At 40.2% G+C, this 15,462-nt stretch overlaps 1 protein-coding gene across 1 annotated transcript in view; it reads left to right on the top strand.

Moving 5' to 3' along the window:
* Positions 1-695: 695 nt before the first annotated feature.
* NLRP9 (NLR family pyrin domain containing 9) overlaps positions 696-15,462 on the top strand; it is a 28,605-nt gene continuing 13,838 nt past the window's right edge. The window contains exons 1-4 of the mRNA XM_012557104.1: positions 696-975; positions 2,834-4,376; positions 6,858-7,016; positions 8,069-8,236. Coding sequence (XP_012412558.1) covers positions 696-975; positions 2,834-4,376; positions 6,858-7,016; positions 8,069-8,236 — 2,150 coding nt within the window. The remainder of the gene's footprint in view (positions 976-2,833; positions 4,377-6,857; positions 7,017-8,068; positions 8,237-15,462) is intronic.

Raw genomic sequence — 15,462 nt, 5'->3', positions numbered from 1 at the left:
AGTAGTATGCCATGGTATGTATGTACCACATTTTGCTTATCTATTCATTTGTTGATGGATATTTTGGTTGTTTTCACTTTGGACTATTTTGAAAAGTCCTGCAATGAATATTGCTGTATAGTACCTTTAAGTTTTTGATGAATAAAAGAAAGTCTTCATTACTTAGTCAAGCCTGACTAGGTGATCTCTTTCAAGAAATGTTCACTATGACATGATCTTTTGAACTTTAGATAGAAGCTCCCACCGTAACACAAAGTCAATAGTCAACTCTTCTTACAAGTAGCCTTAAGCTCTGCAAAGATGCACAGTGAAGAGCACAAGGATAGAAATAGCCTAACATTTCCTTACTTGGCCCCATTGATAAACCTCAAAGCCTTATAGTTTTAGGTAGTTACAGTTCTCCCTGGCATCTGGTTTAGTATTCACTACATTGTTACTTGCAAGCATTGAATTCACAAGTATTTTCCTTATCCTATGTGTTATCATGGAAAGTTGAGAAAGGGTGAAACTTCTTCCCCTAGCTGAAGCTTTCCAGATACATTTTAAGCAAGAAATATATGATCTCAATATTTATTAGCCACTTTATACTGCTGAGATTTAACTCTATAATCATATCACTGCTCCCCAGATCCCACTTATTCTTTGTTTCTGAAGATTTTCCTCTGGAGAATTCTGAACTCAAATCCTGGAACAAGATGGCCGAATCTTTTTTTTCTGACTTTGGCTTGTTGTGGTACCTGGAGGAACTCAGAAAGGAAGAGTTCTGGAAATTTAAGGAGCTTCTCATGCAAGAACCTCTGAAACATGAACTCAAGCCAATTCCCCGAACTGAGCTAAAGAAGGCTTCAAGAGAAGATCTAGCAAAGTTGTTGGACAAGTACTACCCAGAAAAACAGGCATGGGAGGTGACACTAAGCATTTTTCTACAGATCAATCGGAGAGACCTCTGGAAGAAGGCTCAGGAAGAGATTAGACGTGAGTATGGGAGGCAAGGGTGGGAATCCATATGGAAAGGTTCACTTACTGGGAGCTTCTGATAATGAAGAAGATATCGTTGTTTAATCGGTGACCGTATCCACCCGCAGCTGAGTGTGTATTGTGGGACAATGTGAGCCTTAGAAGAGTTACAAGCCACCTCTGGTCATACATGGGTTAGTGATAGACTTGGGATTAGTAGTATTCTGACCAAAACTGTTGATCTAAGTGGTGTCTCCCCATTGTTCTGCTCCAGGGATGGTTGGAGTTAGTGCCTACATCACAAAGTCTTCTGAGGTGAAGCCCCATGATTGTAGTTGCCCATCCTTTTAACCTGACATGTGCAAGGAACCAGAAACATGTTGTTGTTAGGTGCTGTTTAGTTGATTCCAACTCAAGGAGACCTCATGTGACAGATTAGAACTTCCCCATAGGGTTTTCATGGTTGCAGTCTTTATAGAAGCAGATCACCAGGTCTTTCTTCCAAGGCACCTCTGGGTGGGTTCAAAATGCTAACCTTTTAGTTAGCAGCCAAGCAGTTAACCATTGCGCCACCAGGTCTGTTCTTCCTTAGATGCATTTCCAGACACTTGTTACAATGTACCTTGTACTTTATAACCCGTCTTATCTCACCTACTGTTGTGTACATTTCTTCGGTGCAGGTTATGGGTCCTGTTGATATTTGTAATTTTTACCTTCTCTAATGTGTTGCCATGAGCATGGAAGATATGCAATTAGGGAAAGTTAAAAGAATGATGGCTGAAGGGTGCATTTCTGAAATTAACTCATCAGCATGGTTTAATAGAAATTACCTGGACCCTGTACTTTCAAGTCAGACAGCTATGGGATAGACACCTGACCCTAATATTTATTCATTAGTCCAAATTAACTAAGTTAAGGTCTCTCAACCTTATTTGTAGAGTGGGAACAGACTGAATCTTGATGAGTTGTTAAGAAGATGAAAGAGGTGGTATCAATAATACCCTTCTCAGCCCTAACTCCTGGTGTTCCTGAGTAAATGGCAGTATTGTGGTGGTTCAGTGATAGAATTCTCACCTTCATGAAGGAGGCCCAGGCTCAATTCCTGGCCAATGCACCTCATACACAACCACTGCCTGTCTGTCAGTGGAGGCTTGCATGTTGCTATGATGATGAATGGGGTTCAGCAGAGCTTCCAGACCAAGACAAACTAGAAAAAGTGGCCTGGCAATCTTCTTCCAAAAATCACCAATGAAAACCCTGTGGATCACAACAGTCTGATCCCGTTGTGCATGAGGTTACCATGAATCAGGGCTGACTCGATGGCAACTAACATCAACAAATGGATTTTCTGCTGGGAAGATAATACCACCCCGTTCCGGTTTAAAATACTATTCTCAAGTATTCATACTTAGTGTAGCTTGTAACTCTGTGGTAGTCTTCCAATGTTGGTCATGTGCTTCCAAGTCCATGATTTCAGATAAATTATTATCCTAATGGGTGTCCCTTGGTGGTGCAAATGATTAACACACTCAGCTGCTAACTGAAAGGTTGTTAACCAAAAAGTTGGCAGTTCAAGTCCACCCAGAAGCGCATCAGAAGAAAGGCCTACCGATCTGCTTCCAAAAGGTCACAGCCATGAAAACCTTGTGGAGCACAGTTCTACTTTGATACACATGGGGTCACCGTGAGTCAGAATGACTTGACAGTAACTGGTTTGATTTGGTATTGTCCTAATAAAACTAATTAGCCTAATTATCCATGGACATCATTAGCCTTTGTACATATGTTCAAGTAAATTCCTGGGAGTCATTTTGAAGAATATAAATGTATGCCTGCATTGTTTTAATTGACTTGTATTCTGTCCTCATTGATTCAGATAAGATAAACCCATACAAAAAGTGCATGAAGGACAAGTTCCGTCTTATATGGGAAAAGGAAACTTGTCTTCAAGTCCCTGACTCTTTCTACAGAGAAACCGTAAAGAAGGAATATGAAGAACTGAACAATGCATATACTTCTGAGGAGATAAGTGAGGGCTCGCCCACAGTGGTTCTGAAAGGTTCTGAAGGAATTGGGAAAACTACCCTTTTGAGAAAAGCAATGTTGGAATGGGCAGAAGGAAACTTCTGGAAGGGCAGATTCACATTTGCTTTTTTCCTTAATGTCCGTGAAATGAACTGTATTACAGAGACAAGCTTAGTGGAGCTAATCTCTAGGGACTGGCCTGCATCTTCAGAGCCAATTAAAGACATCTTTTCCCAGCCACAGGACATCCTGTTCATCATGGATGGCTTTGAGGAGTTGAAATATGACTTGACGCTTGAGAATAACAAGTGCAATGACTGGACACAGCAGCAGCCAACAGAGATTATCCTGAGCAGTTTGCTGCAGAAAAAAATGCTCCCTGAGTCTTCTCTGCTTATTGCATTAGGACCTATAGGTATGCAAAAAATTTATTTCTTGTTGCAGCACCCAAAATACATAGTTGTCTCAGGATTCTCTGAGCATGAAAGGAAGCTCTATTGCTCCCACTTTTTCCGTGAGAAGAATAAAGCCATGAAAGCCTTCAGTTTTGTGAGAGACGATGAATCCCTGTTTGCCGTGTGCCAAAATCCCCTTATATGCTGGTTGATCTGTTGTTGTATGAAATGGCAGCTGGAGAGGGGAGAAGATCTTGAGATTTTTTGCCAGAGCACCACCTCTTTGTATGCATCCTTTTTTATAAATGTAGTGAAAGCAGGAGGTGAGAACAGAGCCCGACTAAAAGGCCTGTGTTCTTTGGCAGCAGAGGGAATATGGACTCAGACATATCTGTTTTACCATGGAGATTTCAGGAGGAATGGATTATCTGAATCCGATGTCTTGAGGTGGTTGGGCATGAATCTTCTTCGAAGGAACGGTGACTGTATTACCTTCATCCATAGCCACGTTCAAGAGTTTTGTGCAGCCATGTTTTATTTGCTAAAACAACCCAAAGACAACTCTAACCCAGTCATTGGCAGCATTACCCAGCTTGTTGCAATAGGTCTTAGCAAAATTGAAGCCTGCTTGTCCCAGACGGGGCTATTTTTGTTTGGGCTTTCAGCAGAAAAAATAACCAAAATGCTGGAGACATCCACTGGTTTCCAACTGTCACAAGAGATAAAGCAGGAAATAATTCAATGCCTAAAAACTTTAAGTCAGTGTGGATCCAATGAGACAGAGCTGGATTTCCAGGAATTGTTCAATGGTATATATGAAAGTCGGGAAAAAGAATTTACAGCAAAAGTAATGGATTTCTTTGAAGAAGTTACCATTCATATTGGCAACACAGAGGAACTGGTAATATCTTCATACTGCCTAGAACATTGCCGGAATTTGCAGAGACTTGTACTGGGTATAGAAAATATCTTTTTAGATGACTCTGAATCCAACTCAAGGTAAGTACATCTATTAACCTTCTGCAACTCCCCCCTCCCCACCATACTTGTAGTTTGTTCCAGCTCCCCATGGGTATCTGATGGATCCTTATGCCTCTGTGCTTAAGTGTATGGCTTTCATAGTCAGACTTTGTTTTGAGCTCTGGTGCTACCAGTTGCTAGCTACGTTACTATGGGCAGCAACTCAAATCAGTTTTTCCTTCTGTATCAAGAGGGTTAAAATTGTACCTACTTCATAGGGCCAATGTAAAACTGAAAGACAAGAAAAGTTTATAGTTGCCATGACTGTGCAGACACTCCACACGTACCAATATAGTTAGCTTCCAAAGACCAGGTTGTTACATGAAAACTGGTGTTATGGGAAAATGGAGGATGACCACATCAGACCACAAAATGGAGAACGACTACAACATTATGTAACTGCCCAATTGCATTATTACATTAAATGCTAAACTGCTAAGAATCATGGCCCAGCCAAGCTGACACATAACCTTAACCATCACAGCCAGTGTTACTCTCCCCTCACACCTCGACATTCATTACTGCCAGATGTACATCGCTAATGGGCAGAATACTTGAATAGATTTTTTGCTGTTGTTGTAGATGTGAAATGTTGGGAAATGATATCATTGATAAGTGGAGAGTAGGTGTATTTTTTTATTCCATAGCCATTAGGTTCATGTGACCAGCTCATTTCTTAATTCTCAAATACACACCACCTTTCTGGAGAACACTTTGGAAGCAGTTCCCCATTCACTGAGGGTGTCTTAGTCATCTAGTGCTGCTCTAACAGAAATACCACCAGTGGATGGCCTCAACCAAAAGAAGTTTATTCTTTCACAGTCTAGTAGGCTACAAGTCCAAATTCAAGTCGTCAGCTCCAGGGGAACACTTTCTCCATTGGCTCTGGAGGAAGATCAGTGTCATCAATCTTCCTCTGGTCTGGGAGCTTCTCTGCGCAGGAACCTCAGGTCCAAAGGATGCGCTCTCCTCCTGGCACTGCTTTCTTGGTGGCATGAGGTTCCCATGTGTCTCTGCTCGCTACTCTTTTATATCTCAAAAGAGATTGGATTAAGACACTATCTAATCTTGTAGACCTCATCAGTATAACCTCATCATAGTGACAGAGTTTACAACAATTAAGGAAATCACATATAACCTCATCATAGTGATAGAGTTTACAACACATAAGGAAATCACATCAGATTACACAATCATACAATGCTGGGAATCATGACCCAGTCAAGCTGACAGACATTTTTGGGGGACACAACGCAATCCATGACAGAAGGATTACCAAATATTAACTCTTTTTTTAAATAATATTTTATTTTTGGTGACATACACAACCAACCATACACGCATAATTTCTACATGAACAGTTTAATGACATTGATTACATACTTCACTATGTACCACCATTCTATCTCTACCCATATTGTTTTATCATCATTAATTTAGGCTATCTGCCCCTTGAAGTTCTCATCTGTGCTTTAGATTAACTGTAGTCATCTTACCCTCACAGAGATAATTCTTTGTAAGAGCACTGTACTGGAGGCAAACATTCTTTATTGACTGGGCTAAACTGTCATTTAGTTTAACAATGGTTTCATGGGATAGTTTCGGTACAAGGTTTAAAGATTGTTTCTGGGAATTAGGTTTGGGGATTCCCCCAATCTCAAAGGATCCAGTAAGTCTGGCTTCCATATAAATTTGAAGTTCTGTTCACATTTTTCCTCCTTTTGATCAAGATCTATCTAGATCAAGATAACTGAGTCCTTGATCAAAAATAAATATTAACTCTTAATCTCATAACAATGGGATTATCCTCTGCTCCCGTGCATTAAGGGTATCGACATGTAAAGTAAAATGTGGTTGGAGAGCTAAAAAGGTAGCAGTCCTGGTAGCAGGTGACCTTTGCTTGGAATTCAATGGATCAATAGTAGATCTTTCCCAGATAAAGAATCAGGAAGCATACTAAGGACAGATTAATCCCTGGGTGGTGCAAATGGTTAAGCGCTCAACTGCTAACAGAAAGATTGGGGGTTCAAATCCACCCAGAAGTGCCTTGGACGAAAGGCCTTGTAATCTACCTCTGAAAAATCAGTCATTGAAAACCCTATGGAGCACCGTTCTACTGTGACACACATGGGGTCGCCATGACTTGGAGTCAACGCCACAGCAACTGGTTTTATTCTCACTTAGAAGAGGAGGAAGAGGAGGCAGAATAAGATTGAAGAGCTTGCCCAAGTTACATAACTAATAAACGGTTCAATCAGGATTTGATCTCAATGACTCTGGCCTCAGAGTCCACATTCTTGGCCACTATGACACGTTGGCTCAGTTTACCTGACTGAGCATCTCCCTATTCAGGGTGGGCGTTTGTCAGCTTTGAGGGATTTAAGAATATCATTCTGCTAGTTTTGAGAATGTCTTGGACTGAATTGAGCCCCTAGAGAATCATATCTTTGTTCTTCCCAGGAACTGGAAGCTCATCTTTTGGCAGGACCTTTGCTCAGTGTTCAGCACCAACAAGAAACTGCAGGTGTTAGAATTGGACAACTGTAGCTTCAGTGATGATTCTCTTGCGGTTCTTTGTAAAGCAATGGCACAGCCCACTTGTAAACTCCAAAGGCTCTTGTGAGTTTGATATTAACCTCTTCTTTAATCCCTTGGAATTAGCAGTCTCTGTCTCTCTACTCTGGCCTTTTGGGAGAAGACCAATGAACATAAACATAAACAGAACTACAATCCTATGCATCAGTAAGTGTTATGAGCTGCTGCAGAGTCAGCCTCTGGCTCGTGGTGGACTCCGTGCACAAGAAAACGCTGCCTGGTCCTGTGTCAATTGCAGATTAGATTGTTGTGATCCATAGGGCTTTGGTTGACTGATATTTTTGGAAGTAGCTTGCCAAGCCTTTCTTCCTAGTCTGTCTTAGTCTGGAAGCTCTGCTGAAACCTGTTCAGCATCATAGCAACACACAAGCCTCCACTTACAGGTGGGTAGTGGCTGCACGGGAGGTGCACTGGCTGGGAATTGAACCCAGGTCTTCTGCACGGAAGGCGAGAATTCTACCACTGAACCCTGCCACTGCCACCATGCATTAAGTGTATCAACATGTAAAGTAAAATGTGGTTGGAGAGCTGAAAATGGAGCAGTCCTGGTAGTAGTTGACATTTGCTTGGAATTTAATGGATCAATAGTAGATATTTCCCAGATAAAGAAAGAGGAAGTGTACTAAGGACAGATGAGAGAATAACCTTAAAGTTGTAATAATAAAAATACAGGAAATAGGAAGCATTTATAAAACACTTCTTTAGCACAGAGCTGTTTGCTTGATGTGCATTATTTCCTTCATTTTCATTTAATCCTAACAACAATCTTATTGTCTTGTGCCATCAAAGCTAACTCTGACTCATGGAGACCCCACGTGTGTCAGAGCAGAATGTGATCCATAGGGTTTTCAATGGCTGATTTTCAGAAGTAGATCACCAGGCCTGTCTCCCGAGGTGCCTCTGGATGGGTTTGCACTGCTAACTGAGAGAAATAATGTATGGGTAGGAGTCACCAGGTAGCTGAAAACAGTGTTGTGAGGCTAAGCAAGACGGGCAGAAAGAATTGTTGAAGAGATGTTCTTATTTTGTGCTGAGACATCATTGCACAACTCCCAATATTTCCTTATCTTCTGCAGGTTTCATTGTGTGTCTGACATTGGAGATGGTCCATACTTCTTCAAGGCTATTCTTCATAACCCCCATCTGAAATACCTGAACCTGTATGACACTAGCCTCTCTTACACTGCAGTCAGGCAGTTATGTGAGACGCTAATGCACCCAATGTGCAACATCGAGCAGCTAATGTAAGTCTCTGGGGTGTCTGGGCAAACAGTATTTTTTCCAATGTTGTTGTTGTTAGTTGCTGTCTAGTCAATTCCTACTCATGGCAACCCCATGTGTGTACAGCAGAACTGCTCCATAGGATTTTCAAGGCTGTGACTTTTCAGAAGCAGATCACCAGGCCTTTCTTCTGAGGTGCCTCTGGGTGGGTTTGAACTGCTAACTTTCAGCTACTAGTACAGCACTTAACCGTTTACACCACCCAGAGACCATTTTTTCCAATGTAGACTTTCCAATGTCCATTTTCTTCTCTAGAGGTCATTTGTGTCAGCCTCTGTATGTTATATTTTTCTTCAAGTCAATCTCAGAATCTCCAGACATCGTAGTAAAGTAAGGATGAATTCTAAAGAGTAAATATTCACTTTAATTAAATACCGGTTGCCACTGAGTTTATTCCAACTCATGTGTCAGAGTAGAACTTGTGCTCCATAGGATTTTCAATGGCTGATTTCTCAGAAACCAGGCCTTTCTTGCAAGGTGCCTCTGAGGGGACACAAACTGCCAACCTTTCGGTTAGCAGCTGAGCGCGTTAACCATATTCGTGATCCAGTGATTCCTCATTTGAATTCTCTCATAAACACCTTACCTGGCACACTTCTTGATTTTTCCCTCAACTCCCTTGGGTTTTGTTGTTGTTTGTTTTGTTTTTTTATTTTATTGTGCTGAAAATATACATAACAAAACATACACCATCTCAACAATTCCTACTTGTGCAATTCAGTGACATTGATTACATTCTTCAAGTTGTTCACCCATTCTTGCTATCCTTTTCCAAACCATTCCACCATCATTAACATAAACTCAATGTCCCTAAGTAAACATTCCCCCTTCCTCCTGACCTCCTACTGCTTGCAGCCACTAACAATTTCTGGTTTCTATATGTTTTCTTATTTTATGTAAGTGAGATCATGCAGTGTTTGTCCTTTTGCAAGTGACTTACTTTGCTCAGCATGATGCTTTCAAGGTTCATCCATGTTAGGGCATGCATCAAGAATTCAGTCCTCTTCATGGCTGAGTAATGTTCATTGGGTATATATACCACATTTTGTTTATTCATTTGTTGATTTAGATTATTTCCACCTTTTGGCTATTGTGAAAAGCGCTGCAACGAACCTTGGTGTACCAGTATCTGCATTCTACCTTCACTTCTTTGGGGCATATACCTAGGATTGGCATTGCTGGATGTACACATGGTTAGTTTTTTTTTTTTTTTTTCCCTTAAGATAATCGCAAAAACATAAGACCAGAAAGTGTGTTAACCATCACACCTGTAATTTTTCTAATATGGCAGATGACAACACCGAGGCCAGAGGGAAGGAGACTCCCCAAAGACATTTCTTCCTGTAGAAAATTATTAGAGTTGCCACTGGCCTAATTAGATAATTTCTAGGTAGGCTAAGTCTTTTTTTCAGCAGAAAGAACAAAGGGAAGTAATTGAGGTAGCAATAAACAAAACTCAACTCATTACACTCATCAGAAAATGTACACCTCTCCTTTCTCAGGCCAGTGTCTATTCTTTGCAGTTACAATTGCAAGTAGGACTAGTAGATTTATATGTTGTCATTGTTAACCAAAACCAAACCAAATCCATTGCCATGGAGTTGATTCTGACTCACAGCAACCCTATAGGACAGAGTAGAACTGCCACCAGAGAGTTTCCAAGGAGCGGCTGGTGGATTCAAAGTGTTGAACTTTTGCTTACCAGCCAAGCTCTTAACCACTGTTTAGGTGCCATCAAGTCAATTTTTGACTCATACTGACCCTATGTGACAGACTAGAACTGCCCCATAGGGTTTTCTAGGCTATAATCTTTAGGGTTCTTTGACCTCATCATTTGTTCCTTTTCGGTTTATCTACTTGACATTTAAGAGCAATTTTAAGAGTCTTTCTGACAATCATTTTAGTCTTTTCTTTCCTGTCTTTTTTAATGACCTCTTGCTTTCTTCATATATGATGTCCTTGATGTCATTCCACAACACATCTGGTCTTTGGTCATTAGTGTTCTATGAGTCAAATCTATTCCTGAGATGGCCTCTAAATTCAGGTGGAATGTACTCAAAGAACTAAAACAGAAGATTTCAAAGGACAACCAGAGAAGACAAAGTAAAGTATTTTGAAAAAATAAAAAGTATTAATGAAATGTGCAAAGATCTGGAGATAGAAAATCAAAAGGAAACAACATGCTCAGCATTTCTTAGGCTGAAAGAACTAAAGAAATTCAAGTCTCCAGTTGGAATATTGAAGGAGAGAACATTAAACGACGCAGGAAGCATCAAAAGAAGATGGAAAGAATACACATAGTCACTCTGCCAAAAAGAATTGGTTGACATTCAACCATTTCAGGAGGTAGCATATGATCAAGAACCAATGGTATTGAAGGAAGAGGTCCAAGCTGCACTGAAAGCATTGGTGAAAAAGAAGGCTCCAGGAATTGATGGAATACCAACTGAGATGTTTTAACAAATGGATGCAGCACTGAAAGCACTAGCTCATCTATGCCAAGAAATTTGGAAGACAGTTACCCAGTGAACTGACTGGAAGAGATCCAAAGAAAGGTGATCCAACGGAATGCAGAAATTATCGAACAATGTCATTAATATCACACGCAAGTAAAATTTTGCTGAAGATCATTCAAAAGCAGTTACAACAGTACATCAACAGGGAACTGCCAGAAATTCAAGCTGGATTCAGAAGAGGATGTGGAACGAGGGATATCATTGCTGATGTCAGATGGGTCTTGGCTGAAAACAGAGAATACAAGAAAGACGTTTACCTGTTTTATTGACTCTGCAAAGGCATTCAACTGTGTGAATCATAACAAATTATGGATAACATTGAGAAGAATAGGAATTTCAGAACACTTTAATTGTGCTCATGAGGAACCTGTATTTAGACCAAGAAGCAGACTTTCGAATAGAACAAGGGGATACTGCGTGGTTTAAAGTTGGGAAAGATGTGCGTCAGGGTTGTATCCTTTCACCATACTTATTCAATCTGTATGCTGAGCAAATAATCCAAGAAGCTGGACTATATGAAGAAGAATGGGGCATCAGGATCAGAGGAAGACTCATTAACAACCTGCGTTATACAGATGACAACCTTGCTTGCTGAAAGCGAAGAGAACTTGAAACACTAATGAAGATCAAACACTACAGCCTTCAGTATGGATTTCACCTCACCATAAAGAAAGCAAAAATCCTCACAACTGGAACAATAAACAAAATCACGATAAAGGAGAAAAGATTGAAGTTGTCAAAGATTTCATTTTACTTGGATCCACAATCAATACCCATGGAGGCAGTAGTCAAAAAATCAAACAACTCATTCATTGCACTAGGTAAATCTGCTGCAAAAGACCTCTTTAAAGTGTTAAAAAGCAAAGATGTCAGTCATTTTAAGGACTAAGTTGCGCCTGACCCAAGCCATGATATTTTCAGTCACCTTGTATGCATATGAAAGGTGGACAATGAATAAGGAAGACAGAAGAAGAATTGATGCCTTTGAATTATCGTGTTGGCAAAGAATACTGAATATACCATGGACTGCCAGAAGGATGAACAAATCTGTCTTGGAAGAAGTACAGCCAGAATGCTCCTTAGAAGCAAAGATGGCAAGACTTTGTCTCACCTATTTTGGACATGTTATCAGGAGGGACCAGTCCCTGGAGAAGGACATTATGCTTGGTAAAGCACAGGGTCAGTGAAAAAGAGGAAGACTCAATGAGATGGATTGACAACAGTGGCTGCAACAATGGGCTCAAGCATGACAACGATTGTGAGGATGGCGCAGAACTGGCAGTGTTTCATTCTGTTGCACTGTGTTGCTATGAGTTGTAACCAACCTAATGGCACCTAACACCAATAATCTTAGGGGAGCACATCACCATGTCTTTTTCCGTGAAGCCTTTGGGTGGATTTGAAACACCAACCTTTCAGTTAGCAGCCAAACACTTTACATTCCACCACCAGGGCTCCTAGTGGATTCACATACATCCTAGCGGATTTGTCAAGACAAAGCATCGGGAGAAAGAGGCAGGTCTCATGCCTAAGAGTTGTTTGATCATATAAGCATGCTATAGATTTGCTTTCTTCATATAGTCCTGCGCTGTCCTCACAATCATTGCTATGCTTGAGCCCATTGTTGGCAGCCACTGTGTCAATCCATCTCCTTGAGGGTCTTCCTCTTTTTCACTGACCCTCTACTTTACCAAGCACGATGTCCTTCTCTAGGGACTGGTCCTTCCTGATAACGTGTCCAAAGTAAGTGAGATGAAGTCTCATCATCCTTGCTTCTTAGGAGCATTCTGGCTGTACTCCTTCCAAGACAGATTGGTTCATTCTTCTGGCAGTCCATGGTATATTCAGTATTCTTCGCCAACACCGTAATTCAAAGGCATTAGTTCTTCTCCAGTTTTCCTTATTTATTGTCCAGGTTTGCACGCATATGAGGCTATTGAAAATTGTAAACACTTATTTCTTTTATGTTAACTTTATATTCATCAAATATGGGTACATGAAACTGAAAAGAGGAGCCCTGGTGACACAATGGTTAAAGTGCTCAGCTGCTACCGAAGGGGCGGTGGTTTGAAACCACCAGTGGCTCCATAGGAGAAAGACACAGCAGTCTGCTTGCATAAAGATTTGCAGCCTTGGAAACCCTATTGGACATTTCAACTCTGCCGGATAGTGTCGCTATGAATCACAATCGACCTGACAGCAATGGTTGGGTCTTTTTTTTTTTTTTTGGTAATTAAATAAAAACAAAGGCTATCAAGAGGCTTATTTTTAAACCAGTAGAAACCTATTTTAGCCTTCCTACTACCCAATCCTACTCCCTACAAGTGGTAACTTTTAACAATTTTAGCTTTTGTGTGATATTTATCTCCATGTTTTGAAAGTGTTTATAACTTCTATTTCTTGATTTATCTCCTTGAAATTATCTGATTCCCTGATATGGTAGATGTGAAATAGGCTTCCACAATGTCACATTCATTTTTCCAAAATAAGTTATTTTTACTTTAGATTAAAATCACATTCAATATTTTCATTATCATCACCATCGTTGTCATTGTTATTCGTTATAAATGTTCATTCCTAAGTCAAGAATGATACTATGGTTTTCTTTTTTCCTCAAATGACTGTTTTTCCTTGAGTCTTTATTTGCCCCATTTATTTCCTCTGATTAAATTTTTGCATTTATTGTGAAATCTGCCCTACACTTTCCAACAACTCCTCAATTCAATTTTCTAAATGATAAATTGCAAAAGAATCTTCTACTTCCATGTTTTTCCTAGATATTAATTTTAAAGGGTATTAATTTGGTTGCCACTGAGTTCTCTTTACATTAAACTTAAGAAATAAGCTGTTATGTCAGGCCCTGATAATGCAGTTTACACATATTAAGTGTTTCGGTGGTGAAACAGTTAAGTGCTTGACTACTAACTGAAAGGTTGGTAGTTCAAACCCACCCAGAGTCACCTCAAAAGAAAGGCTTGGCAATCTGCTTCTAAAAGGTCATAGCCTTGAAAACCCTATGGAGCACAGTTCTATTCTGCAATACTTGGAATCAGCTTGATGGCAACTGATTTGTTTCTTTTTTGTAAAAGGAAATGAGAATGTCTAGATTTTTTTCTCTGAGGCACAAAGACTCTCAATTGATTCCAGCACATATCTTCTGCCTGTATATTGATGGTAACCATGACAACAACTTCTCAGCAGGAAAAATGGCTTCAGATGAGGGAGGTTGTGAGTGAAGTGGAATTTAAATGGAGACTTGTAGGATGAGGAGCTTTTTAATGGTCAGAATGGAGAAACAATCTATGTGTTTAAAAAAAACACTTGATATGCATCGACCTTTGCTTAGGGTAGAAAGGAGAAATTGGAATGCTGCCATGTACCTAGGGTCTATGGAGGAGAGTGGTGTGAATCTGATTTGAAGAAAGAAGCAGAGCCCTGACCACCTGTGACTTTTAAACCATGTTAACGCTCAGATCAGAGTTTCTCAACCTCGGCCCTGTTGAGAATTTGGCCCAGATAATCCTTTGTGTGAAGGAGCCCTCGTGATGCAATGTTTAAGTGCTTGGCGGCTACGAACCAAAAACTTGGTGGTTCAAACCCAGCCAGGGGCTCAATGGGAGAAAAGATCTGGTGATCTGCTCCCATAAAGATTTCAGCCTAGAAAACTCTATGGGGCAGTTCTACTCTGTCCTAAAGTGTTGCTATGAGTCAGAACTGGCTTGACAGCATATGTAACAATATTCCTTTGTGGAAAGTCCCTGGATGATGCAAATAGCTGAGCACTCAGCTATTAGTCAAAAGGTCACATCCATGAAAATTTTATGGAGCGGTTCTACTTTACACATGTGGGATCACCATGAGTTGAAATTGACTCCATAGCAACTAACAACAATAATCCTTTGTTGTGGGGGGCTCTCCTGTGCATTGCAGAATGTTGAGCAGCATCCTTGGCCTCTTCCCACTAGATGCCAGTAGCACCCCTTCCCCCAGTTATGACAACAATTGAAGGCGGGTGTGTGACGAGGAATCTTAATTCCAAATTGTTAGACTTTCAGCTGTGTTTTCTTCCTTGGCTTCTAAAATGATAGCATCCTCATTTATATTTCCAGGAGTGAGTATGGACAAACCTTCCCTGCAGAAACTCAACAGTCCCCCTAAATATCTAAAATGTCTCCAGATAGTACCCAGTGTCCCCTGGAGGACAAAATCAACATCCCCCCTCCATGGGAACCACTGGCTTAGCTTTTGTACTAAATTTAGTAGATGGCAGTAAGTGATTAATAAGGAGTGTTGTATGATTCATTAATTCTTTTAAAGAGTCTGGAATGTATATGCTGACTGAAATATATAAGCCAGACACAAAAGGCAAATGTTGTGTGATTCCACTTCATGAAATATCTAGAATAGGAAAATCCATCTAGACAAAAGAAGGTTAGTGGGTACCAGAGACTGAGGATTGGGGTAGGTAGGGTGGTTGAAGAGTTTTAAAAAAATAATAAAGGCAAACAGAGAAACAAATAATGAACCATCAGAGAAAATAGCAGCAATTAGCACGCCTGGTAAACAATTAGGGTTTGACAGATACAGTTTTATCTCTATAAGAGATATATTTTATATTATAGTAATATACATATAAATAATACGTATATTTATAATATATGATATACAGTATA

This window comes from Trichechus manatus, unplaced genomic scaffold, assembly GCF_000243295.1.
Source record: "Trichechus manatus latirostris isolate Lorelei unplaced genomic scaffold, TriManLat1.0 scaffold00087, whole genome shotgun sequence".
Classification (NCBI taxonomy): Eukaryota; Metazoa; Chordata; class Mammalia; order Sirenia; family Trichechidae; genus Trichechus; species Trichechus manatus.
Note: the sequence above shows the minus strand (reverse complement) of the source record. Positions and strands in the feature narration are given on the sequence as shown.